Below are 27,914 nucleotides of genomic sequence, written 5' to 3'. Positions count from 1 at the left end.
GGACAAAACTAAAGTTACATTCAACCATTTACGTTCCAACTATTATTATTACTGTTAATAATAATATTTTATTGGTTAAATCAACCATATGTGCAAAAAAAAGAAGATTTTTAAAAAATTAAAAATAAATAGTTTTTGGTGAAAAATATAAAAGCATATCCAATTGAATATATTTTCTCAGAATAATATGAAAATGTGTAATTATCGAAAAATATATCCAAATAAAGTACTTTCACTGATATGTTAACAGGAAAGCCCTATTTAACTAATTAACTTCGACATATTCAACTAATTTAATATATTTCATATAATAATAATTCATCCAATTTTTCTTTTTAAAAAAAACACAGTAAATCCAACACCAATGACGAAACCATACATCTGGTTTTCCAGTCTCTGATACTTTTTCAGATTTCAGTTCACATTCTATCTCCATACACTCTCAGGAGAGGAGAGGAGAGGAGGCTCTGTCGCTGCCACTGCGTCATTTTGTTTCTGTTTCAACTTTCACAAGGTAAATTTATTTTTATTTTTCTAATTTCTATTTCATGGAAACCAAATCAAAATCAAACCACCAATTTTGCATTTTATCGGGGGGTGTCAGAACTAAAATTGCGCTTTCAATTGCTGCTACTACTACCACTAGTACAAGGTGAAGTTGCAGTTGGAAGGCGATTGATTTTATTGTTTGTGTCCCTTTCAAAAAAGCTAAAGCTTTGTAGCTGTAGATATAGTGGTGGTGTGCATTCTTAACTCTTTCAGATCCGAATCCAATAATGCAGCAGCTTTCCGTTAACGATTTTGTTTCTATTTTTGGTTTTTGTTAGGTACCCAAAAAGGAATTTCAAGAGATGGATGGAGATTCGCCTTTAGATTACGCCACAATTCAGATCCTGCCTGCTGAAAACAGGTTCAACCTGCATCTCCAATGTCACTAACTCACTTACTCTTTTTATCTACAATGGAATACTCATTCTCTGCTATGTTGAATTATATATATTAGGTATGAGGCATATAGTTGTAGTGACAACAAAGTAGAAAAAGTGGGTGTTGGGGTTCTGGAGAAGCTCTTGCCCCATTTACCAGGCCTACAAAACTTGTACACCCAAGGCTCCAATGCTGACTACAAACTCCAACCTCCTAACAATCTCAACTATGCTCACTGGTTTACTAAATCTACTTTCACCAGGTTCTCCTTTTTCTCATTTTCCATTTTTTTGTCAGAGGTCCTCCTACATCCGATAGGGTCATGATTAATCAGGGGTCAAGCTGGGTCGGACCTCTGAATCGGGGGGCATTTTAGTTCTGCATGCGCTTACCCCCTTTGTACTTTCTCAGATTCGTACATCTTGTTGGTTCAACTGATTTAGTGGACACTGCTAAAGGTATTGAAGGTGAGATGTCTCTTTTGGAGGAAGCCAGAAAATTTCATCTTTCTCTATATGCTCAGGTAAATGATAATATATTGTCTGTGTCTTTGACTGCCTCTAGATTTTTAATTATATGTAGGAGTCATCACTAACAAAAGTTTCTTCTTCTTCTCAGGGTCACCAAGATCATATTCAAAGCAGCGAAAAAGGTAAATGTTATGTTCGAGCAAATTTAATGTTACAATCTTCTTAGATACTTGGTATAAAAGGAGTACAAGACTTTAACATATGATTGAGGCTTCTTTTTAAACTAATTGGGAACAGAAGTGTTGTCCCTTGTCTGTCTTGCTTATCTCCCTGGTCTTGTGTTTTGCCAATTGAACCTAAATGCCTTGAGAGATTAATTGTTCTCTTTCCTTGTTCAACAGATACTTGCAACTCAGGAGACGTGCTACTAGCATCCAAAGTAACCGCTGTTCTTCACAACTTTTTGTAATCAAAATTTCCTTTAGGTCCTCTAGGAGTTGTTCTTATTATTCTAATTTATGTTATTGCCACTAATATATGCACTTGATCTCTGCAGATTGACGGTCACAATTCATTGTCAGATTCCTCAAAGTAAGTTCACTAATATAAATTTATGTATATATAATATATGTATTATGGTTTGTTTGTAATTTCTCCTGAAAATTGTAACTAACCTATGGAAAGTTTATTGCTAGGAATGAGCTCTTACGTGCTATGGACTCAAGACTTACAGCATTAAGAAGTGAGTTAGTTGCAGCTTTTAACGAGTCTGTTGGAGAAACATGCTCCTACAAAGAAATCACTCACCTAGCCAAATTTGCTGAAAATTTTGGAGTAAATGATGTAAAGTAAGTTGCCTTCCAAAAGAAAGTGCATGGATCTTTTAAATTCTTATTTGCTCGAACAATTTGTAATGCAATACTTTTACCAAAACATTTGAATTTCTTATATATATATATAGATCGTTTATTGAAATGAATTATAAGCAAAAAATAATCTTAGTAAGTCTGTTGCAGGAATCTTTTTTGCAAGTTTCAAGAGCTGAGCCAAAAGAATCAAGTTGCTACTGTGTCTGATGATGAAAAGTCTTCATCCACTTTTGCTTCAATGAATGACAGAATAAACAAGACTGGTGGAAATGATCAAATATCAAAGCCACCAAGTTCAGAAACGCCAGTTAAATATGGTGTTTCACCAGCAAAAGCTGCCCAAGTTGAACGTCAGAGCTCAACAGAAAGTGAGGAATCTTCTGACTCAAGTGACGAGATTCATACATCTGCAGAAAGAAGTCGAGCTCTTATAAGATCTGCATCACCTAGACGTTCAGCGTCTCCCATGCGAAGGGTTCAAATAGGGAGGAGTGGCTCACGTAGGGCCCCTGCTTTGACCATTAAGAGCCTTAGTTACATTCCTCCTAGAGAAAAGATATTTCCTCAAAGAGATGTAGCTTCGGATGGTAGTGAAGAGGAAGGATCAGGACACGCTAATAGACCTGAGAATAATGTTCAGCGTATGAGTGTTCAAGACGCAATTAATCTTTTTGAGAGAAAACAAAGGGATCAGATTACTGATGTTCCTAAAAGGAACTCATTAGCAAACATCTCTCTTGGTGCAGGTAAGTCTGTATTGAGAAGATGGAGTGCAGGTATGAGTGAATCCTCCTCCCAATGCCTATCACAGAATGCTTCTGAAGATCCTGTTCTGGAGCCTCCTGATAATGATATCATGAGGAGGTCAGAAGTTAATTTGGAACCTGATACTAGAACCGATGCACACAATGTCGATGAGACTGTTGATAAGAATGTAGAAAGGCTGGAAGAGAGCTTGGCTAGTCCAGTAGATGTTCATGAGGTCGCAGATATAATCCAAGAAGAGGAAGCTAATGAAAGGTCAAAAAGCTCAGCTGAATGGAATCGGAAAAACGAAGTGGAGTTGAATCAAATGTTCAAAAGAATGATGGAAAATCAGCCCGCTAGCCGTAGGAAGCCTCAAACTAAAGTCAGACAAAATCTGCCTCCAGAGCAGAGAGGTGGATTTTATGACCATTACAAGGAGAAGAGGGATAAAAAACTTAGAGGAGAAAATGCTGGAAAGCGTGCTGAAAAAGAAGCAACGTTTAAAGCAATGCAGAAAATTCTTGATGAGAGGAAAGCAGAAATGGCTTCCACAAAAGTTAATAATTTATGTAAAAAGGATCCTCCAACAAAGGCCCTAAAATCTGTTAAAAATTCCCAAAAGGTACAAAAGAGTCCTCAGCCAGCTACAACGAAGGAAACAGTAAAAGAAACCACAAAAACTTCAAGTGCAAAGAGGATCTCATCTAGAACATCCTCCTTGCCTGCTACTCGTAAGTCATGGCCTTCAACGCCATCACCAAGAACAAGAGGAACATCACCAGCTAAAACTTCTGCTGGAATCTCTTCTTCTGGCACTGTGCCAACAAGTCGGAAACCTCAGTCGGCACAAGCAGTACCTCGACTGAGTCCTAAAGTGGAAAACTCCCAGCCGCAACGAAGAAAAGTGAATGCAACGCAGACTTCTAAACAAGGTTCAATTGGTGTGAATGAGAAGCAGCAGCAAAATTCAATGAAAAGCAACAAAACAACCAGGACAAAAGTTGCAGTAGCACGTGGAGACTCATCCAGTGTGGTTCCAGCAAAGCCTAGTTTGTATAATAAGGTAACAAAGAAAAGTACTGTAGTTCCACTGGAATCAAAGCCATTTCTCCGCAAAGGTTCTGGATTGACCTCTGCTGTTGGTCCCGTTAACAAGATAAAAATTCCTTCTCAGTTGGAGGACCCTTTGAAAAACATTGAAAATTCAATTGATGCTCAACAGAGTGATGTCAATGTTAATTCTTCTGTCTTGGTGAATGAGCTCGAAGATAAGCATTTTTCATCACTGGGTTGCAGTGATGATACTATTCTACCAGAAACACAGGCAAACGGCCACCAGAAATGTGATGTGACTGAGAGTGTTGATGAACTTGCTCCTGACTTTGAAGAGGACCTAAAAAATGTAGGTGGTTCTTCCCAAGGTGCGGAAGAATCAACCATCTCACCAACTGCCTGGGTAGAAATAGAAGAGCATCAGAAACTGCCTGACCAATGTGAAGACCAAACGGGTGAAATTACCTCTTCAACTTGCACTGCACCTGTTGGATCGGCTAGTCCTCGTGTCCGTCACTCTCTGTCACAGATGCTGCAAGAAGAAAGTAGTGAAGCTGATACTACTGAATGGGGAAATGCTGAAAATCCTCCTGCAATGGTCTACCAAAAGGATGCACCCAAGGGATTGAAGAGGCTGTTGAAGTTTGCTCGGAAGAGTAAGGGGGATGCAAATATGTCGGGTTGGTCTAGCCCGTCTGTCTTTTCTGAAGGAGAGGATGACACAGAAGAATCAAAAGTTTATATTAAGAAAAATGCTGATAACCTACTACGAAAGGCTGCTCTTCATGCAAAGAACTATGGGCAACAAAAGACTTTGTTATCGGATGGATATGAAAATCACTTGGATGCTCATGAGCTTCCATCTGGTATATTTTGATTTTTCTCCTTTTCTATAACCATTACATTCTTATTTCTGTCAAACTGTTTCAGTCTCATATAGATAGAATCGAGGTGGCTCTAGGTCAAAATCATAGGAGTAACTGCTTTCATGCCTGTGTCCTGTGGTTCATTATTCTATTGGTCGGCTGTTTTGGCTTCTTTGCTCAAGTTTCTGGAAAATACAAAAATAGTTGTAAATATTACATTCCTTGAGTCTTCACCTATATCTTATGAAAGTACTGCATATTTTGGTTATGCAGCTCAATCAGGCATTAGCACATTTGATGCACACAAATTGCAAAAGGGAGGTGTCTCTGCAGCTGCTTCCACTACCAAAGGTCAACATCCATCTCATTATTAATCCAGTTCCTCTCCTTTTAATCTTCTGGAATAAAATGTTTATTTTCTTTTTCCTTTGCAATTCCAATACTATTTGCCTTTTATTTTCTTTCAGGGACAAGGTCTTTCTTCTCCCTTTCAGCATTTAGGGGTAGTAAACCAAGTGACATGAAGATTCGCCAAAGCTAGGACATTCATAAAATCGAGGCTATCGACATTTTCTCTCTCCCAGTCCTTAAGCTAAAATGAACTAGCTTGGCTGAATGGCCAAAACTTCTGCTTTTCTCTTACCATTATTATTATTATTATTATTATTATTATTATTATTATTTTGGTGTATTGGTGTTGGTTTGCATGTCAGCTGTGGGAGATCATCTCTATCTGGTGCTCTGTATTGTGTTGGTGAAATGTTGATGTAGATACAGTACTTTGCAGGATTAGGATTTCCATGCTGCTAAACCAAATTGTTCCATGTTAACCATTATGTTAAGGACATAATAAACCATAATGATTTAATTTATTTATTTTTTGTATCAGCACAAATTATTAGAGCTAGCATTCATAAAATTCTAGCCTTGTACGGTGGAATCCCGTAGTGACTGCTAGAATGAAGCGTTGCACAACTTTTTTGTGATCTAACATGGCTAAGAATATAGCATTCAGACATAAAATTCATGCAACCAATTACAAGACTCGACGTGTCAACAAAGCTAAATGAAACGTCAACTGAACAATTAAATACAAAATTTTCACAATAAAGATTCACTGGAACTTGAAATATAAGAAGAGAAAATTCATACATTCTCAGGACTTTGATCTTACCATTGAATTAAGAACCTACTATCTGCAGTGATTACATTTTATTTTTGTTATAAGTCATAAGATGGGTTTATCTCTAATAAAATTTTCCAACATATGCCCTTTCCTTCTATTATTCTACCTAAAATGTGTCAACTTTCCAACTTTTTCCTTTTGCAGAATCTAAAACAATGAATGAGATTATTTCTCCTTTTCTGATAGATCAAATTTTTGAGATTTTAGTCCTAATATATATATATATATATATATATATATATATTAAAAGAAAAGGTATGTCCTAAAATGAACTCGCCACTCCCTCATTTTCTCACCAAAAAGAGAAGTGTCTTACAAATTAATAACCATATAGCATCTTCGAAGTTCGAATGTATCCCTCCATATGATTAAAAAAAAAAAAGAAAAAAGAGACTGTATTCCCTCCATTCCTCGTGACTGAAATTAGTTAATTAAAAAAGAGGAGCACGAGTTTTGCATTAAAATTACTATACAAAAGTTTAAATGATAATAAATTTTACAAAATTCCCTTTCCCTACAGCTCTATCATATTCATTAAAAGATTATTGAACTGCTAATCTCTGGAGATGATCCAAGAACACCTCAAAGCTGACATCATCAGTAAAGATTATATCTCCGCCCGGATGATGGCCGTCTGAGTTGTATGTTGCGGAAGGATTCAACTTTGCTAGAAGAAAACGGGCCTGACATCCACAATCACACTCTCTTAATAACACCAGATTTCCAACAAGAAGATGAATGAATGTTGCATATATTAAAGAGGGCAACGGGTGATTTTTGCTCGCACTTGATTTTTACTTAAACCTGAACCTGCCCACCCTCGCCCCCGCCTGGAACTTTATTTAAAACTTTAGCACCCACCTCCAACTCCAACCTCAACCTTGAAATAATTTCCCAGATTCTACCTCGACTCGCACGGAAATTTTAGATTATATTAATTTTTACAAAATTAAACCATCTCCATGCTATACGATCTTATAAAATTAAGAAATTGTAATCAAAATATAAAAATATATATTTATAAAATTAAAATATAGCTTATAAATTCTAATAAAAAAATATAGTTATCAAATTGAAGGCATTTCAGTAAATATATTGAGGCAGGCAGCTTTTACCTAAACCAGACTCTGACAATTCTAATGGAAAAAACTGACCAGCTCCACCCTGAAACCCGATGTTCAAAGAAAATCCCACCCCTATAGGCTCAAGGCAGGTTGGAGCCTAAACATTTCGGAGGTTTTTGACATCTCTAGTTGCAACTGTGTACTCTTAAGTCTTAATTATATTATATCCACAATTAAAAACTTAATATACAAGCAACAAGAACAACAGATTCTGACCTGTGAGCCATGCTGGTCACAAATGACTAGACGAGGAACCGGAAACCTTTCGTTGATTATTGCATCTGCATCATCCCTAGGAGCTTGCAGCAACTGGGCAAATGCCTACACGGAACAAATGAAAATGTTCATAACAAATATGCACTATCCAAGGCTCTGTTTTTCTTATTTATTTTTTAAAATCTTTCGATTTAAGTACAAATAAAACGAAAAAAAAAGAGCATTTCTTAGGATGTATTTTTTCTATTCTTTTTTGGTTCACGCATAATCTAAGACTTTCTATCACAACTTGTATGAGATTAGTAAATATTTAAATGACTTTTTCCCTAAGCAAATATGCAGGCAAAATGATGCAATATTAATACTGATTCTGTTGCTTTGTTTTATTTTAACTTCAAGGGATTAATTGGAACTCTAGTACATAGATTTAGGATATTTTAAACTGATTAGGCTATTTTATATTAATGCTTTTTTTTTCAAGGACTGGTGCATTAGGTTATATTTGTTGTCTTCCGTTTGCTTAAACGTGGATAGTTCCTATAACCTAATACAGATAATTAGAGGGCCAAATAAAATTATAATAATCCAGTCTAAGTATAAAAGCAAAACACAGGCTAATGTTACCAATGCAAAAAAGTAGTGGGGAAAAAAAGAACCCCGGAATTTGAGGCCAACGTCTCTAAAACTACGGGCCAAAATATTTCATGACCAGCAGCAATATTTCTTGTTTAATAATGGAGGTCCATGTAATTCTCTGTCCATGATAATGAGACCATAATGGTCAAGAAAAAAAAGACAACAAACAGCCTTCGCTAAACTTATGGGTACCAGTGAAAGGATTAAATTTTCAGATAGTATATACTTCTTAACTTTTGGTGCCTTTTTGCAATTACAATTTCCCCACATGGACAATATGTGTTTTGCCCAACATCAGACCTCCAGATATCAGCTTTCCTTGTCAGTTTTTTGGATAAATATAGACTTGCTTTTCTAGTTCAGCTGAACATATAAATTCCAAATTCAAGAAATATTACCTGATGCTCGGGTTGATTGTGGTATCCAGCTTTCCGCCACTGAGCAATAGTTGAGCCATGAAAAATTACAATGGTGAAATAAGAATCTAAAAGCAGGATCCTGTCAGCTGCAATTGCAGCCACATCAAGCAGTGCTGGTTCGGGAGCAGACTGAAATGAGTAAGAAATCAGTGAAGGTTGAATCATCACAACCGAATTGGCAACATTTTCCCGGTTCAGGATCATTCTGAAGTATGCTGTCTCATCAGGGCTGTTATTGAAAACCTGTAAGGCATGAACCAGCTTATTTGAAGAAAATTCCAATATCCCATAACCTATATTAGGTCATAGTTTTCAGTTACTGTGATGAAAAAGTATGTGATTTATAAAAACCAAGATGGGCTACCTGGACAAATTGTGAACGTCGCAAATGAAACATGAACTGAGGAAATATTGAGAACCTCGGAGACAGGCTGAAAGAAGATGGGCTATCCTTTTGGTAATCCCCAAAACGGGAACACATATGTATCAATGCTTTATCCAACCATCTTATAGGGTCAAATTCAGCCTGCATGCCAATATTTAAAAATAGTAAACACCACAATCACACAGGTCAAAAAATTGCATAAAGGAATGAAAACAACTCTTATAGGAGTATTTGAATAGGCTGTGGGAAAAGCCCATTCATCTCTCCTATTTCTCAAGTACCCATATACCAATTTTAAACATCTAACGAAAAGCTGTTGCTTGGGCCAGGAAAAAAACATCACACATGATACAATAAGGAGATGAAGAAGTCTGTAACTCGGTAAGGATAGAAAAAAGTAAAAAATGAACTATACAACCTTAATTTGTACAAAATAAAAAGAAGAATATGGAGAAACAGGGAGTACATTTAGGAGATGCAAACACCAGATCATATAAAAGCCAAGTATCTTTCTGCATACAGGGTAAGATTTTAATAAAATCTCAACAGGATGATGTCAGTTCTCAGCTCCTTGCATTGTTGCTAGAGAACTATGGTCTATTTGTTAGTGGTTTCCTGTATATTGCAGGATGACTAGAACAGTATTGTGCTGCTGAGATTTTATGTTGAGTTTCCTTCCAAAATGTATGTACCTTACTCTTTAAGAAATGTTGGGGACTATGTCTCAGTGTCTTGTTTGCACTTCCTGGTGCAGAGGGAGGAAGAATCTTGAAGTCCTAAACTAACGGTTTCAGATCCCTTTCTTAAATGAATTGGATTACTTTATAACCACACTCCTTTCCTTTCTTAATGCGAGGCTTGGAATACTTCCAATGTAATTAGGTAGTGTGCCCTTTATGGATTTCCTTCATTTTCCTCTAGTATTACCTTTCATAACAAAAAAAGGGGGGCATGGAGGAAGCAGTCCCACAATTATAAAAATATTCCCTCAAATGTAAAAGGCAGTTTATCAGTGACCTCAAGCACACTAGGCATTGTGGTTAAAAGCATGTACCCTGACATCACCCAAGGAGCAAGGTGCAAAAAGTCCGCTAGTATCAGTGAAGCAATACATTCAAAAATAATTACATATGTGTGTGTTGAGTAAAATATTGGCTTGCATGAAATACTGGTTCTTCCAAGAATCATCTGGATTAAAAAACACTTGAAATACATTATGTTTGATATAAAGAGTACCTCAATTTCCATTTTGAAAGACACTAAGCGTGCCATCACCACAGCTGCTGCTTCTTGGTCAAATCCAGCAATCAAGTCCTACAGCATTAAATGTCGCTTGATTAGGTGAAATCGTGTGAAATACTGAAAAGTAAAGTTGAAACCCTGACACCTGGTAAATATTCCTAGTAAACAATTCCCCATCTTCGATGGGGATAAAGAATTAAAAAGCAATAGATAAGAAGGAAAATATGCAAAATTATTCAAGTTTACCTGATGAAGGGGATAGGAGAACTAGCAAACTTGTGATATTCACCAAGAAAAGTATCACGATTAAGTGATAAAGGATCATCTAAAACTAGCTTCTTCTTTTTTTATGTTTTTTCATATATGGCTAAACTCCAGATTTAGCCAAGGACAAAGATCAAATATTCACTTCAATCATTTTGTTAGTTCGCAACTGTTAATGTATTAGATGGTGTTACTTTATCAATAAAAATAATGAATGACATGCCATACATAAAAGTACAAAATCTAAGAGTGAAAATAATGAATGACATGCCATACATAAAAGTACCAACTCTAAGAGTGAAAATAATGAATGACATGCCATACAATAAAGTACCAACTCTAAGAGTGCAAATAGTGAAAGACAAATATACCTTAACAATTCATTAAATTAATTAATTATTTATCACTGGTAATATTCACCAAGACAAATATCACCATCAAATGATAAAGGATCATCTAAAACTAGCTTCCTTTGTGTAATGTTTCATACCATGGCTAGCAGCTAGGTACTAGCAACATAGGGTGAATGGATATTTAATTTCCACTCTCTTTCACAAAATAGGTTCTGCCTTTAAAATTCTAGTCTCTTCTTTCAATTTTTCTTACACATACACATAGGTATTTTGTATCATTATTTGGACTCTTGACCTGTTTAGTAATTAATTTTGTGTTGAATATGTGCCAATAGATTTGAGGTAAACAGATCCCAATTCACAGATACATCACGTCTTTGGGTTTGCGAGTTCAAGTCCATTGCAGAAGAAGATGACAACAGATGAAGATGGTTGGTAGACTGGCAAATTTTGATTTATTTGGATGATTTGGCCAAAGTTTCTCTATGCTCCAGAATTTATTTCGTTAATTGATCCAGTTACTTTTGAGATTCATTGAGATGGTTTTTCTTACTGTTGTTACAAAAAGCAAACCATAGGAATTCCTCTCATTTTTTCGTGTTCATTGTTTGATAGCTGATATGGGATTTTGAAGGTAAAAGACAAAGAAAACTTACAAGGGCTGAGAAAGTGAGGAGTGCTCCTTTTTCCTTTTTTTTTTATTATTATTTTGTGGGGGGTGAAACAGGAGACAAATAAAGAGCAAGTAGAAATGAAAAAACTAAAGTGATTTGGCCAAAGAACTACACAGGTTCTCAAATGTATATTTCAAAAAAGAGATGTTACTAGCTACAATGCCATATCATCACCTTAAAGTCCAAACTATCCAAGCTAATATGCTTAATAGTGATGATCTATCATAATGTATGCAACAGAATCAATCCCAAATATCAAAGCCCACATAAATGGTTCCTACTTCCTAGATTTCAGTTTTTTTCCCATTTTTGCAAGTAGTAATTTCAGCCTCTAGTCAATACACGGACACCAAATAAATTTAAATAATTACCTTCAATAATGTAATATAGTATCCATCTCTGTTCCACCAACCAACCTATATATTTGTACCTACCTAGTAGTCCAATGTTAAACACTCGCTACAAGCTTCGCAACAAATTTCACAGATACTCTCCTTCGAACATCCAAGCAAAAAAGTAAAAAACACACACCAAGCAAAATTGTAAACTGCCTCAAGTCTCAACTAATTGCTTATATACTCGTTTTCAAGCATATTAAACGAGTGTCAAATCAAAATCACAGGAAATCTTCCCCATCCATATCAGCTGTGATTTTCATTTTTTCTTAGAAAGTTGCATAGCATCAAAGGCAAATTAGACAATATTGGCTTGGTTGTTTCCTTTTCCCTTTTATTATTATTGCTAATTGACAATAAACATGAAATTGCAGGGAAAATATTTTAGTGGAGCAAAAGTCATCAAACAATAAACCAGTGAAGAGACGATCAATAATTCAATGAAAGGATAGTACCTGAGAAAAAGAAATCAATTACAATAGAAAATCAAAGGCTACCTGTATGCTTCCGGGTCCAGCAACCCATCTTCTTGAAAGACTTGTAACACGAAGCCTCATTTCGGCGGTGCTATGCTGGTAACTGTAGAAATATAACTGTGAGCCAAAGATGTTTGAACTACTACCACCATAAAATTAAAACAAGAATCTATATAATGTATATAAGGTAAGAGTTCATACTATGTTAGAAATTGGAAATAAAATTGATTGTTTGAGGACTGAAGAGTAGCATCAGGGATCTCCTTCTTAACAATCTCAAATATTAAACATAAAGACGTAGCTTGATCGAGGCCACACATTTTCCATGCACTGGTGCTTCCTTGCCCCACTATGGTGTCAGAGCACAAAGGACCTTTCTGCACATAGTTACTAACAATTAGACACTTTAAGCATGGCCAGTAGAAAGAGGAAACCATGTAAGTCTTTCATCTATACCTTTTCAAGAGATGCACAGGGCCCAAGAATACCCTGAACTTTGATGTCCTTTGAACAGTTGATCTCAAATATACCACTACAAGCCAAGCAATAAGTTATCAAGATTGTTCAATGGATCCAGCTATCGAGAGTTATAAAATAGAAAAGTTATAGAACTTTTAAACAGGCAATTCAATTACACAACACAAAGCATCTAGGAGTACATGAAATTTGAAAAGAACCAACCATTGTCCTCGATAGGCTAACATAAACCAGCTAGTATCAAGGCAAATTAATGCTGCACAGAATGGACTAATCAAATCAAGAAGAACGGATATTTCAGAGCTGGTTCCTGTTAAGTACCATGCAACTATAGGAAGGCAATGGTGGCTCAAGTTACATTACTAGACTTGAAGGTGAGTGTCAGATATAAGCATGTGTCTGGGACAGGTATGCTCAATTTTCTAAATTTTTCCACATAATCAGAGGATTATACCCTCCATACCTATGTCTGAATTCGTGTGGACAAAAGTATTTTAGAAAAAATGAAGTCAGCATAACATAAGGCACAAGACTAAGTTCAACAAAGCCTTACTTTGAAGATAGTCCAAGATCCTTGTCCTCTGAACGGAAAACACGCCTAAGAGAGTCCTTAAATACTGAGTGACCAAAACTTTCTGCAAGCACAACGAGTCCCCCGGTTTTCTCAACAGCAACTTTAAGTTCAGCAACACCAACCTAGGACAAAATAACATAGCACAACAGAAGAATGTGATTTTATCCAAGGAAATTAGACGGGTGCAGGTAAGAAGCCACCACTAGAATGCTTTTATACTAGATAAGAAAAAAGTTAAAAGCTGTTATTATTAAAAAGTGCAAGCAAATACTAACTTGGTCAAGGGCACAAGCAAAGAGATCAAGCACATGTCCTTGGTGCACAAGCTGCTTTGCAAGAGCTTCATAGAACTTAACTGCTTTATGATAATGGGGAGCAGAATCTTTGTCTAGGTCCTTATGGGAACGTATTGGGTCAGATAGATTCTTTGAGACAATCTACAAGGAGAAGATTGGTAAACAGGTAAATAAAACTAATAGAAATAGATTGTTATCATGATGAATGAAGAATAAGGAAACAAAGCAGTCCTTACAGCACCAGGGCCCTCAGTTGAGGGGCCACCAATAAATGCCAAGATTCGAGCTCCAGAACCAGGAACGCAGGCACCCAACAAACTGGCAGCAATACTCAAGGCAGTGCCTGAACACCTGCTAGCTCGTTGATCAACAGGAGTGGGCCAAGGATCTTTCTGGAGCTCCTCCAAGATCTAGAAAGGGAATCCAGTGGTTTAGCGTTGAATTAGACATGGTAAAAAGAAAATTTTGCTCAAAACCTACCGAATTGAGGGCAAACTCGCAGTCAGAGGCAGGTAGCAGGAATCGGGCAATGCTCTCAGAAGACAGGCCATCTCTGGCACCAGCAATGACACCAGTGGGGGGCTTGGGCTTGATAAGGAAGAAGTTCATCTGCTCAAGCAGCTGTTCTTTAGAGACATCCTTGGAGCCCTTGAAGACATAGGTCTTAGGAATGGTACCAAAGCCAAGCTCATGCACATGAACGAGGGTGCCAAATGTGATCAAACCAACAAGAGAGTTGTCGGGCAAAAGGCCTATGGCCTGGGACAATGCAGACTTCAGAAATGCCATTTCCTCTTCGATAATGGAGGTGTCAACAACGAACATGAAGACAGGAGGAATGGAGGAGGCCTCCCCTGGGGATTGGTACTCAATGGTGGTGTACTGAGGGAAGAGCTCAGCAGGGAGATTTTCGTCTGAGATGGAGGCATAGTGGGGAGGGAAGTGATTGCGCTGGAAGCAGAAGGGGCAGATCCAAATCTTGGCAGCAAAATCCACGATGGAGAAGGGGTTGAGGACAGAGCGGCAATTGCGGCAACGGAGAGGAGCATAGGGTAGGACCGGCATGTTGGGGAATGGTTTGATCGGAGTGTAGACGGCTGACACTGGCACCACACAGTTACTTGCCTCTTGCTTTGTCCCTGGTATCACGTTCCATGCCATTCGAACCCCATCCTGCCCTTCCAGCTCCATGAATTCAGCCATAATCTTTATGCAACTAATTCGCCCTACCTATGCTGCAAGGAAAAGGAATTACCATTTCATGAAGAGGAAAACAAATTTGAGAAATATTAGGAGAAAGGAATTTAGTGGTTCACCAAACAACATATATATAAATGAATATAAACAATTGTTTAAATGAATTTTACTTTTCTTTTTTTCTGAGAGAATGAATAACTTGCCAGCATAAAAGCTAATTGCAACCAATGTCCTTCAAATTTGTAGAATAAACTTGCGGAAAGAAATGTGAACTAAATCAAGCAGTTACTGAGGGTAAAAGGAAGAGGGGCAGGCGCGTTACACAACAAAATAGTGTGTTACAGTCCAGTTCACTTGAGATTTCGAAGGACGGCAAAGGCAAAATCGAAAATCAGAATATTGATGAGGCAAGTTAGGGAAATTTCTTGTTCATCAAAGAGTTGCAGTTATGGAAAGAGCAACACAGACCACATGAAATGACAAATAACAACGAAATTAAGCCGCATAAATTCATAAACCTGTCTGCCTAAGTCCTAACTCGATCTAGCCCAATCAAAGCGACTAAAATCATGCCATTCCATCGGAGTTTCCAGCCTAAACGTCGATTAAATTTGGTGAGGATTTTGAAAGAAAGTGGAGAAGCAGTAATTATAAAAGAAGCAAAAGAAAGAGAGATTATTAGGATTGAAAAAATTAAAGGAAAAAGCAATAATCAGCTGACCGGAAACGGCTTTAAAGCCTCTGATCTGATGGAGGAATCGGAGAGAATCGTATCCGACGGAGAAGCTTACAAGATGTCGAGAGATCATAGAACAGAACAACACTATCATTTAAAATGTGAATTTTAATTAAATTTAACTTAAATTAAATTAACCAGAGGAACATGACACTAGCAAAATGCCACCATTCTATGATGTACCTACAAAAGCATAGTAAAAAAAATACAGCTTTACTCCCAACAAATAATTTGCCAATACAGAATTAACTTGATTGATATTCGTGTTTAGTGCAGTAAAACAAAAATTCGAGTGCATTAAATATGATAAAAATATTATAAAAATAGTAAATATGATAAAATATTAATTTTGTGATGATAAATAGTAAAGCTATCATGAATTTAGTTTAAATAAAATTATATGATATATAAATTTTGATTTTGTTTTAGATTTGTAAAGAAAAATATGGTTTTATTTCATATTTATAAATTATTAATATTATTTTAACGTATAATTATATTTCTTTATTAAAGAAATACATATATTTATATTTTAAGTCCAATTGAAATAAAATAAAATTTTTATCTTTATAATTGTATTAAATTAAAATTCATCATTCTACTATATTGATAACAATGTTCATGCCAATCAATTAAGACTCAATCAGTTTATTTTAAAAATATTTAGTATTCATGTGATGGTTGAATTTATATGACTTTTAATCACATATTCATGTTTATATTTTTTATAGTAATTTTTATGCATGTGTGAATTTTAAAAGTAAATGAAAAGTAATTTTATATAAAAATTTAAATTATTTAGTAAGTTTCGAATTTTTTCATGAATACTTTTAGAAAATTTTCAAGTAAATAAAATAATTAGTAATTCTTAAATGATGTTTTTTAAAATATTTTATATAAAAATTAATTTTTAGTATTTTAAATATAAAATATTTATTTTTACATCATAAAAATTTAAATTAAATAATAAATAAAATGCAGCTTAATTTTAAAATTCAATTTGATTGGTGTAATCATAATTTTTAACTTATATTCCATAAGTCGTTAAAACACCTTGATTTCGGTTATTTTAAATTTCTTGATTTTTCCTTCTTCGCTCTAGCCATTTAGTTAATAGTTGAATCATTATATTTACTATTATTAACAAAACTTTAATTTATCCTTTTAAAGCATAGTGAGGACTGAGGACAAACTCTAATATGGATTTAAGATATACTCCTAATTTTATGGTGCCCAAATAACCCCCAATAAAACATGATAGTAAATCAACTTTACTCTCCCATTCATTGTAGGCATTGAGGTCAATCTTGCCTTGGAATGGAGGAATCTTCAATTTGATGGAACTAAATCATTATCTCTCCTGGTGATTACAACAGGATAGTTATCATCACCATAATTTATTCCACAATCGACTCTCCTTCCCCTTTGAGTAACCTCACGATCATCCCAATTGGGATGGGAAATTTGAGTTTTTCCTTACTGACTTTTGTTCAAAGATCTTGATATTTGGTGCATTAATTCGATTATTTAAGCCATTTGTTAATTCATATTGGCATGAAGTCTATCATTTTGGGCTGGTCTCTCTTCGTGAAGTCTAAACCTCTCATTTAAATCTTGTTGACACTTGTTTATTATTTGAAATAAAAAAAAACACTTACAAACAACGTAAAAAGAAAAAACAAATGTAAAACAAATCCTCACCATTAGCTCTCAAAAAGAAAAGTTTGTCTAATCCTAAGCGCTTAACAAGGGAGCAAGACTTTGTAACTTACTAAGTTCTTATAATACTTAATCAAACTTCAATTATTGAGAAATAAGAGAAGACTTCTGCTAGCAAAGTTTTTCTATGCTCTAGGGTGCTAATGAGAGGCTTGGATACGTGGAAGAAGGAATGTACAACTTTTCTTTAAACCTACTAACACAAGAAGGATAAGGTGTTAGTGAACGCATAAGAATCCATAAAAGCAAGGAAACAAAAAATCTTGACTCTAAGAATTAAGAAAATAGGCTATAATGGTCAAAATCCTAGAAACAACTACCCAACTTCGAGTGATTAGTTTTCGGTGTTCTAGGTGGAAAAAATTATGAAAAAATAAGACAAAGTCAATGGATATATTGAATGTAAGATCTAAGAAATTTTAGCCCAAAGTTCACTTGGATGAATAAATTCTTTTATTTTTTTTTTAGCTTTTACTTTCTTTTTCATTTTAGCCGATGCAAGTACTAACTAAGTATGATAAAATTTAAAATAGTTGAAAAAATAAAACAAAATTTGAAAAAAAAAATTAAAGAAATAAGGTAAGAAGCAAATCTTGACTGTTTTCAGTTTAAGGCATGCAAGAAAGCTTCAAGGGCTTATTCTTGGACAAGAGGTGTCAAGTTAATGATGAAGTTGAACATTGAATCCTAGGCTTTAATACCAAATAATGCGAAAGTCCAAGATTGAATTTTAAGAGCTTGAACAATCAACTTAAAGTTTATGACTCTTTCTTGCAACCTAAGTAACTTCTCGCAAGAGTAACTTTTAGACCAAAGTTCTTGAATTCAGACTTGAAAATTTTCAACAATGATTAGATGATAAATCAAGGTAAAAATAAAGAATAAAGAACTAAAAAAACAACAAAAGATGATAGATGGATTGATAAAAAGAATATAGATGATGTTGATGACAAATAGTTAGATAAATAGCTTAACCTCTTTTGGCGAATTTGCGCACCAACAAAGAACTATACTAGCCTTTAATCAACCCTTCCAATTGGCTTGAATTAAGCATGTTTAAGCTATGTTAAACTTCCTTTACAAACTTGAAGATTTGAAGCAAAAGCTATGAAGAAAGAAACAAGAAACTAATCTTGTAAGAAATTCTCATTTGGAGTATTTTATTAATAAAAAATCAAGCATACTACATATTATGGTGGTTGGCCATGCTTAGTAAGCATGTATAAGTCCTACTTGAACTCTAAGTAATTACTAAACCTTTTAAGGCTTAGTTAACTATCTTGTAAAGTAAGTAACATAAACTTCTTCAGACGTAATTAAACTTTTATTAATCTAAAATGTGAAAAAAATTGTAATAAATAAATCAAAAATATAAACTATAAATCAGATTTGTTATGCGGATCATCAAAAACAAATAAATCATAAAACTAGATGAGGAAGAGTACATGAATCCATCGATATATAGAAATATTTGTGGTTTTGATATTCCAAATTAACTTACAAGTATTTTAGAGAAGGTGACTCTCTCTTTCTTAAAATGGGATGTTAAAAAGTTACATATGTGTATTGGGACCATAACCTTGATATATAACTTTTGTATGTTAACCTTAATTTCTAATTAGACCATCATCATTTAGAAATTAGTTATTAGAGTATCTACACATATTTGACCAATATTTTATTTAATAACTAAAGCATCAATTTTAATTTGAGCTAAAATTTTGTGATAGTAAATTATGTCATGTAATTATTCTTATCGTATAAATGATATCCATATTTTTCCAACATATATGTCACAACCGTTGTCAAAGTAGTCCACCAACAGTTTGCCACATCATGACGTCAGGCCACTCAATGTCGCAATGCCATATACTATTTGTCGGCATTGCGACGAGAAAATATGGTCATCGAGACGAGCTCTCTATTTTTGACAAAAATTAAGCCTTTTGGTACTTATTTCATGTTAAGCTTTCAAACTCTAAGTTTGGTGCATAATTGCACAACCTTACCTGCATAAAATCATACCAAAATACATACCAAACATTTCATAACTTCGTCTCAATTCAACCAATTTAAGACAACTACAATTGATATTCAAAACATACCAATTTAGCTTGTACAATTCAACCTAACCATCCATGCATTTACCCATCCATTACCAAGTCAATTCCCATTCAACCTTACCATTTCATTTGCTATATAGGTATGTACATCAAGTATGCTAATCAAACATTCCATGCCAACTTAACACAAGCATTGCTAATTCAAACATTTACCATTTCAACAAGGCAAATTTAATATCATGATCATCTCAAAAGAACTTTAAAACATTAACATAAGTAACCAAACCATTTATATGCATTAAGACACCTATATACATGCCACAACTCAAGTTCAAGTTGATCAACATCTACAAATTCGGAGATAGGATAGTGTGAGCTCTTAATGGATCTGATTTGACGAGTTCTGTAAGATGAAATCTACAGGGAAAGGGAAAAACAATGAAATAAGCATTTCAAATGCTTAGTAAGTTCACATGTGTTTAAACGAGAAATTTATCTCGATTTACAATTAAACATATTAAACTATTTAACTTGACAAAGTTTGCCTAATATATCAAATCACAATAACAAAGGGAGCTTTAATATATAATTAATCATGTAATAAACCATCAATCACATCAAGAGCAATGGCCTTCTCTTTGGCTCATATGGCATATGCTCCAGTTGGCGCGCGAGCTTCAGAAATCACAGTCATATTCTTTGTCCCGTTTTGACCCTAAAATTTTAACACTTTGCAATTTGGTCCTGTTTTATGCTTGGGTCAACAAAAGAGCTTTCATAAGCTCGATTGAGACTCGGAAAAGTTTGTATAGCATGCGGTAACTGTGTTTTATGGAATGTTTGAATGTTTAAATGATTTATTTATAATGTCTTTGATAGTTGTTGTTTCGGCAACGGATGTGACATCCTATAGCTCAAACCCGACGATCGGGTCGGGCGAGGGATGTTACAATATAAGACTTAATAAATACATTATTGGAATTATATATAATCAAAATTAAGTTTTATTTTTCACCCTAATATGATTTAAAAGCTAAAAAAAGTCTAAAACTAATAATTTCTATAATGAACATGTCCAAAATTTTCTGCTTGTGTAATCTTCACTGCAACAGCCATATTTTGAGCTTTCGAAGTTGAAATAAGGCGATTCAAAGTACATTTCAAAGCTAAGAGATATATATTTTTACCATTTAGAACATATCTCAACCAAGAAATGCTTGGATCCCATCCAAAAATGCATTGCAAGTCGACTGATCTTCTAAAGTTGAAACTTTACAACTTTGGTGAAATTAATTTATGAGTTTCAACCCATCCGTGCATACATCACACTCACAATGATATATCTTACTTTCTACATAAAGAGTATTTTAGTCTTTTCCCAACCTAGTTGGTATTTGATTGACTCGTGACATTAACACGGTTAATGACTTAATATATCTATAGATAGATATAATAAGGGTAAACTATAATTTAATAATATAAAAAAATTAAAAACATATATTAAAAATTAAAAGTTCAATTAAGCTTGTGAGCTATTCAAAATGGACATTAAGGTGCTCAAGTCTAGTTCACTTGATAGCTTGAGCTACTTGAGATTGAGCTTGACTCAACACAACAATTACCTAATCAATTTCAAATTTTTGAGTCAAACTCAAGTAGCTTAGAAGTCCACATGTCTCATTTACACCACTATCTTAAATGATTAATTTAGCATAGAGGATGTTTCACAATGACTAAGAGTTATTTCTGATTGTATTGGAGTGTTGCTTGGTTGAGTCGAATAAATATTTATTTCTTAGGATTTGCGCCCATTAGGTTTCATCTTCGATTGTCAATCTCCAACCCAATTTGACAAGAAAAGTTAAGTTCACCTCTTTTGTTTCTGTTAAACCCTAATTCACACCGATCTTTGTACTGCAAACGGTTTTTCAATTCATATTGTCAACACCCATTAAATAAATAAGCATGACCTTGAACTCAAATAAATACAAACAAATAAGATTAATGTGTAGGCTATCCAAAATAAAAAAAGCCCCACCAAGGGCTAGCTAGTTGCCCATACACATAATGGAACAGACCTCAAAGGCCTCACAAGGGAATTTCACTTGCATGGCACACACTCTTCTATGAAGCACCTTTTCCTTTATTATTGAAGTTACTATGAGCTTCTTATTCAACTCAAGTAGTTAGTATGAAATGAACAAGGGATTTGGTTGCCTTAAATTTTCGGATGGAAGCTTTTACGCAAAACCATTAGATACAAGGCACTTGTCCTTGGGCAGGAAGAACGAAGCTTATAAAAGCTCATGCACACTAAAAGTAACACTATGGTACATGACCCCTTTTATTCCAAAACCTTAGAGTTAAGCAAGAAAATCGACTAAGACAAAAACTAACATGAATCGATATATTTGGACGATTTATAGAATGTAAGTTTAAAAATCGCAGTTATTTGAAATCGAACTAAATTCTATTTTTATTTAATATATAATTAATTACGATATAAAAATAAATATTTTAAATTTAAAATAGTGAAAATAATTTAAAAATTCTTAAAAAATTATTGGTTTTTAAATATATTTATGAAATATGCATTCAAAATTTGTCAAATAATATTCAAAAGCCATAAAATAAATTTCATTTTATCAAAATAAATTTTAAAAATCAAAACAAAATAATATGAAAAAATCTAGAATTGAACAGAGCCTAATCAAACTATGATGGAGGGTTCAAAGAATCTAAAAAAACCTGACTGAAGTGACCCCTTCAAAACCTTACTTCGTACTCTCTCTTGCCTATACAAGTTTTGAGTTCTTTGATGCCTTTTTTTGGAAGATCCTAGTGGTGAAAATGAAGCACAGGGTGTAGTTAGGAAAATCAAAGCTGATTTGGATGAAACAGGAGTTAAGTTTGAAAATAGGAAGAAAAAATGAGTTTAGGGATGTATTTTTTAGGCTTAAACTGTTGGCGAATGGTGGTCGGTGAGGGGAGGTTGGCGTAAATGTTGGCTGCTGGATTCTGGATTATTTTGTAACTTTTTATAGTTAAATGACTAAATATAAATTTAATCATTCTTTGATGACCTGTGATGCAATTTACCCAAATTAATTTCAGAAGCTTGTGTCATTGTATAATAATAGTTATTGGAAAGGAGGGAAAAACTCTCTAACACAGCGAAGGAAATTCACTTTAGCTTCTCCACAAAACCCCAAGCCAAATCCTTAGCGGTTGTAGTCACTACTCCTCTGCTCTTCCACGTTCTCTCTCAACCAGCAATGGGTATTAAGGTGATTTTTTTAAGTGTTTCTAACTTTTTTTGAATAATTAAATTGGGGTTTTCTTTATCTGAATATTGATCGATGTTTTGGCATTTGAATTTCATGATTAGGGTTTAACGAAGCTTCTAGCAGACAATGCGCCAAAGGCCATGAAGGAACAGAAATTAGAGAGCTATTTCGGCCGCAAGATTGCCATCGACGCCAGCATGAGCATTTACCAATTTCTCGTTCGTATATTGTTCCCTCGAAAAGAAAAAAAATGAAAGTTTTCTCTTTTATATCCATTTGAGAGCTAAGACTAACTAATAATGTTTTTTTTTTTTTAAATTTTGGGTTGACTGTAGATTGTGGTGGGTCGTATGGGGACTGAAATGCTCACCAATGAAGCCGGTGAAGTTACCAGGTTTTTAATATATTTTTCTCTTCATTCATTAATTCTTTTTTATCTTTCAAAACTATCGTTAGCTGATTCTTATTTTATTTTTTACCTTTTCAATTACATTTTCATTATTTGGTTCTTAAAATGTTTACATGGGTTCTGCTGGCGTAATCCTTAGTCATTTGCAAGGCATGTTTACTCGGACAATTCGGCTTCTTGAAGCTGGGCTTAAACCTGTGTAATGTGTTTCTTTCCCTTTTCTTTTCATTTTCCTTAGAAGTTAATTAGTCAGTTATTTTAACACAGATATTTTCTGCCTTATGCTGCCTATACGGTACCACATCCCAAAGGCCTTTTATTTGCTAATGCTTGTGGTATTTTCTTTCAGCTATGTTTTTGATGGGCAGCCTCCAGATTTGAAAAAACAAGAGCTTGCTAAGCGGTACTTTATTGCAAATTATTCAAATTGTTTTTTGCTGGTTTCCTTCAATATGACCGGAGCTTGATGAGTAGAATGTTGCATTTTCATAATTTTTATACTAAATTTGTCATGTAGTTACTCAAAGAGGGCAGATGCTACTGAGGATTTGCAAGAAGCCATGGAGGTATTTTTCTTTGGTCACACATGGAGTGATAAGTAAAGTTTTCTTTTGTTGTTTCACCACTACGGAAAATTAAGGTGCTGTTGTTTTTATTATTAGACTGGAAATAAGGAGGACATTGAAAAATTCAGCAAGCGGACAGTAAAAGTGAGTTCTTTTCTCATCCATTTTCTCCCAATAGTAGATGTGATAGCTCACTGTTTTATTTGGTATTTATTTCTGGATGTTTAGTCATGACATAAATACAAAAGATCTGGTTAAAATAGAACTGTGCCAAAGTGCGATGTTGGCTTTATTGCTCTCTACTGTTTCCAGGTGACAAGGCAGCATAATGAAGACTGTAAACGGCTTTTAAGACTTATGGGGGTGCCTGTGATTGATGTGAGTGTTCTTTGTTTGAATGTGGGGTTTTCAGTTTTGGGTTTAGAAGCTAGATTCATTCTACGGAATTCTGTTTTATTTTTTCACAGGCTCCTTCTGAAGCAGAGGCTCAATGCGCTGCACTCTGCAAATCTGGAAAGGCAAGTATCCAGTAGGTCATGATAAGTTGTTTATCTAGGGGCTTACCAGTCCTGAAAACTGACATGTAATAATTCTATTTACCTTTATGAGATTGAAAAAGTTCAAATTTTTTCTAATGCCATTTTAAGATGCAGCCTATTTAATTTTCAGTATATACACCATTTATTCTTGATAACCTAGTACTATATATGGCCTTAGGAGTTGAAATCATGCCTTCATATTTATCAGGTTTATGCTGTGGCTTCTGAGGACATGGACTCTTTAACCTTTGGAACTCCTAAATTTCTTAGACACTTAATGGACCCTAGCTCAAGAAAAGTTCCAGTCATGGAGTTTGATGTTGCAAAGGTGCTTTAAGCATTATACACTCATGTACTTTGTTGATTTTGAGTTTGATTTTCTAACGGAGATGTGTGTTAGGTTTTGGAAGAGCTGAATCTTACAATGGATCAATTCATTGACTTGTGCATTCTTTCCGGATGTGATTATTGTGACAGTATTCGAGGTATGCTGGGGTTTCCTTTAGAGTGTCTGACCTTAATGTTACATGATTCACTCAAAATTTGGGTTATGTAGCTGGTATATGACGTTGTTCTCAAGCTATTACCAGGTATTGGGGGACAGACAGCTTTAAAGCTAATTCGTCAACATGGATCTATAGAGGAAATACTTCAGAACATAAACAAAGAGAGGTCTGGATTGTTTATGTGTGGTGTAGAATGATTTACACAGATTTCTTTTTGTACGCTAACTAATTTTAGTTTATATGAATAAAAACATTTTTCATCTTCAGGTACTCAATACCTGATGATTGGCCATATGAAGAGGCTCGACGGCTTTTTAAAGAACCATTAGTCTGCATGGACGATGAGCAACTTGAGATGAAGTGGAGTCCTCCAGATCTTGAAGTGTGTAATTCCTATCCTAATTACATATATCGTTCTAGGGGATGTGTAACCTATCTTTGTTTAACACAGCTGCATTATTTTGTCAATTTTTTCTAGGGGTTGATTACCTTTCTGGTGAATGAAAATGGATTCAATATTGACAGAGTGACGAAGGTATTTCCTCTCTTATTAAATCAAATTGTTATGATCTTTTTGGTTAAATTGATAAAAAAATCTTTTCATCTTTATTTCTTTTGTTCACTAGGGAGTAGAGAAAATTAAAGCAGCCAAGAACAAGTCTTCACAGGGCCGGTAAGTAGTGCATAGTTACATAAAATGACGTTATAAGTTTCTGTTCTAATGCTTACTATGTCATTACCCTTCTCTTTCCAGACTAGAGTCCTTTTTCAAGCCAGTTGCTAACACATCTGCACCAATTAAACGAAAGGTATAGCTCCACTAAGCATTTTGATTAACTATCACTATATTGTACTTTTCTTCTTACCTGGTGGCCGATCCAGTGCATTTTTATTTATTTTGACTGGTTGCATTTCATGTATCATGCAACTTCATTTTTCTTTTAATTCTGCATTTTTGGGTACATATTGTTATGTTTTTTATTGCTTGGCCTTGTATAACTTAGTTTGTCTTACGTGGGGTTTTGTTGTTTTATAATAATTTTATTTTAATAATAGAAAGGGGTCATATAAAAAGTACAAAGGTTGGTGTTTTTTTTTGGAAAAAGAAGTTGAGAAATATATTTGGTGTTAGATAATCTTTATAAAGGGAAAAGTATGAAAGGTATTTGGCTTTTATAAGTTCAGTGCACGGTTGACAAGGAACCCAATGCACGCTTTAATTTCCTTAACGAACTCTAAACTCAAGATATTCTCTCCACTAGTATTTTCAAGGGTTGTCTCTGCTTTGCTCATGAAGCTGAAACGGGACTTGGCAATTCGTATATTTATGTCTTGTTTTCTTGTATATTGATGTGTTAAACCGTGTTATATAAATCTTGGCACATTAAGAATTTGTGTTGGAGAAATTTTGACATGTTAACAAATCGTTCTTATTCGTGTATAATTTTCTCATGCTATCTCGTGTTTTAATCTTTCTTTCCTATGTGATGCAATCATGTTATATCCAAAATTACCAAGGCTATTGAAGACCATGAACCTTAGAACAAATCTGTGCTCATCTTAGTTATTGAACACTATATTAATGTTATCATTATCATTAATACCGTTAATAATAGGAAAGTGAACGTAGTATAAGAACCTTTGATACTTGTGATGATTAGAAGGCGTAGAACTCCTTTTATTCAATGATTGTTAGGGTAAGAAACCCAAGTTTGGATTATTGTATATCTTGTTAGCTATTTTATCGCAGTGTCTCCATTTTGCTCACGACGCTGAAACTGTATTTGTCTTCTGGTCACTTGTTAAACTGTTTATTTTAATAGAATATTGTGCTCTACATGAATTTTTTTTTTACCACTGTGACAGGAAATACCTGAGAAGACAGGTAAAGAAACTAATAGTAAAAAGCTCAAGGCTGGTGGTGGTAGGAAAAAGAAATAGTTGAATTAGGGGTGAGCAGAGCAACTGCATTGTATGGGATTTGGACTGTTTTGTTTTTTGTAATGAATTTTCACTTTTTTAACTTATGGGTTTTATAGTTTCTTAGTAAATTGGAAACTTTGATCTTTGATTAGTGTATGTGCTGGCTCCAATACATTTGGAAGTAGAGGTAGCTTCACTTAATTTGTTTGATTTCTGAGTACAGTATAGAACTTTAAAATTACAAATTAAATTTGATTGAAAAAAATTCACCAACCATTAATAATAATGTTATTATCTTAATTTTCTATGAAAATATATAGTAGACTCTTATTTCCTTTTCTCTACCATTCTATTTTTTCAAGAATGAAATGAAGTTTCTTGAACATTGTTTTCACCCATCGCACAAAATTGTGTCGAACCATGATTAAGTAAAATTTGGAGACAAATACTTTATCAAACTAAAGTTACAATTTTGGATTTTCTCAAATTTAATAAATTATTTGAATTTTACTTCAATCACTATGATCAATCATCTTTTGAGATTTAATCTTGAATTATCCTATTGAACTATGAGATATTGGAACATAGATATATGTATCGGAATCTAGATCATTGTAATAGTCTATCTGAATTATTGGTTAAGGTATTGATGCATAGGGGTTAGGTGTCGGTACTGAACTCTTGTTTCTGGCATTTTGAGTTCAAATGTTGTTTTTAAGGTCATTTTAGTTGTAATTCTGTTTAGCTATTATCAAATATGTTTGAATGCTTATAAATATCATTTTAACAAGTTCAATAATCGTGAATTTACCTATTTCGATTTATTTGAGGTTATTTCGATAATCAATGTAACCTTGTGCATTCGATTGTCTTTCGGATTGAGTGTAGGGTGTTACATTGAGAGCTTAAACCCAAAAAATAATTTTCAAAGTTATTCTCTTTTTCAAATAAAAACCAACACCAAAAGAATTTTTTTAACACCCAAATTTCTCCATGCAAACAAAAATGGAGATGAAAATCCTTTCATACAAACAAAATTTTCTCAATCATTTTGAATCTTGAGGCAAAAACAGAGAAGAATTTTTTTTCAAGTTGAAAAATCAATGTTGAATAACAAAAGCAAAAGAAATAATTAGTTTTCTTGAAGAATAAGAGAGGGGGAGTTGTTGATTTCTCATGCAAATTTTAGGTCACTTTGACAAATCCAAACAATGAAATAATAGTTTAAGAGGAGGCAACATACTTAAATTTTAGACCGATCCGACGACTGAAAATAGTGATCGAAGAAAAAGAGGTCGAAAGTTTAGTTGTAAATCTAGG

The 27,914-nt window shown here is 34.3% G+C and overlaps 3 protein-coding genes across 5 annotated transcripts; 2 read left to right on the top strand and 1 right to left on the bottom strand.

Moving 5' to 3' along the window:
* Positions 1-328: 328 nt before the first annotated feature.
* LOC105776345 (uncharacterized) lies at positions 329-5,804 on the top strand. The gene is made up of 11 exons (XM_012598942.2): positions 329-514; positions 828-910; positions 1,004-1,189; positions 1,339-1,450; positions 1,546-1,579; positions 1,799-1,836; positions 1,954-1,988; positions 2,093-2,245; positions 2,414-4,932; positions 5,206-5,283; positions 5,400-5,804. Exons 2-11 carry the CDS (start codon positions 852-854, stop codon positions 5,471-5,473), a joined length of 3,288 nt encoding a protein of 1,095 aa, XP_012454396.2. The 5' UTR covers positions 329-514; positions 828-851; the 3' UTR covers positions 5,474-5,804.
* Positions 5,805-6,545: 741 nt separating this feature from the next.
* Positions 6,546-15,734, bottom strand: LOC105776344 (protein transport protein SEC23). 3 transcript variants are annotated; one of them, XM_012598939.2, is made up of 14 exons: positions 15,568-15,728; positions 15,365-15,440; positions 14,130-14,884; positions 13,886-14,059; positions 13,629-13,790; positions 13,333-13,475; positions 12,759-12,834; positions 12,504-12,679; positions 12,324-12,405; positions 10,135-10,212; positions 8,878-9,039; positions 8,493-8,756; positions 7,459-7,563; positions 6,546-6,801 (listed from the first exon to the last, which is right to left on the bottom strand). In XM_012598939.2, the coding sequence occupies exons 3-14, from the start codon at positions 14,850-14,852 to the stop codon at positions 6,661-6,663; spliced, it is 2,286 nt and encodes a 761-aa protein (XP_012454393.1). In that variant the 5' UTR covers positions 14,853-14,884; positions 15,365-15,440; positions 15,568-15,728; the 3' UTR covers positions 6,546-6,660. The 3 variants fall into 3 exon arrangements, with proteins under 3 accessions (XP_012454393.1, XP_012454392.1, XP_052478133.1); XM_012598938.2 differs by lacking the exon at positions 15,365-15,440 and having other exon boundaries at positions 15,568-15,734; XM_052622173.1 differs by lacking the exon at positions 15,365-15,440 and having other exon boundaries at positions 14,130-14,879.
* A 6,759-nt stretch (positions 15,735-22,493) lies between these two features.
* Positions 22,494-26,750, top strand: LOC105777897 (flap endonuclease 1). The gene is made up of 17 exons (XM_012601402.2): positions 22,494-22,651; positions 22,753-22,869; positions 22,987-23,045; positions 23,200-23,259; positions 23,410-23,463; positions 23,578-23,626; positions 23,723-23,770; positions 23,939-24,004; positions 24,094-24,144; positions 24,374-24,493; positions 24,566-24,650; positions 24,756-24,837; positions 24,939-25,053; positions 25,150-25,206; positions 25,298-25,344; positions 25,426-25,480; positions 26,538-26,750. The coding sequence occupies exons 1-17, from the start codon at positions 22,640-22,642 to the stop codon at positions 26,610-26,612; spliced, it is 1,152 nt and encodes a 383-aa protein (XP_012456856.1). The 5' UTR covers positions 22,494-22,639; the 3' UTR covers positions 26,613-26,750.
* The last annotated feature ends 1,164 nt before the right edge of the window (positions 26,751-27,914 follow it).

This window comes from Gossypium raimondii, chromosome 10 (genome assembly GCF_025698545.1).
Source record: "Gossypium raimondii isolate GPD5lz chromosome 10, ASM2569854v1, whole genome shotgun sequence".
Taxonomy (NCBI): domain Eukaryota; kingdom Viridiplantae; phylum Streptophyta; class Magnoliopsida; order Malvales; family Malvaceae; genus Gossypium; species Gossypium raimondii.
Note: the sequence above shows the minus strand (reverse complement) of the source record. Positions and strands in the feature narration are given on the sequence as shown.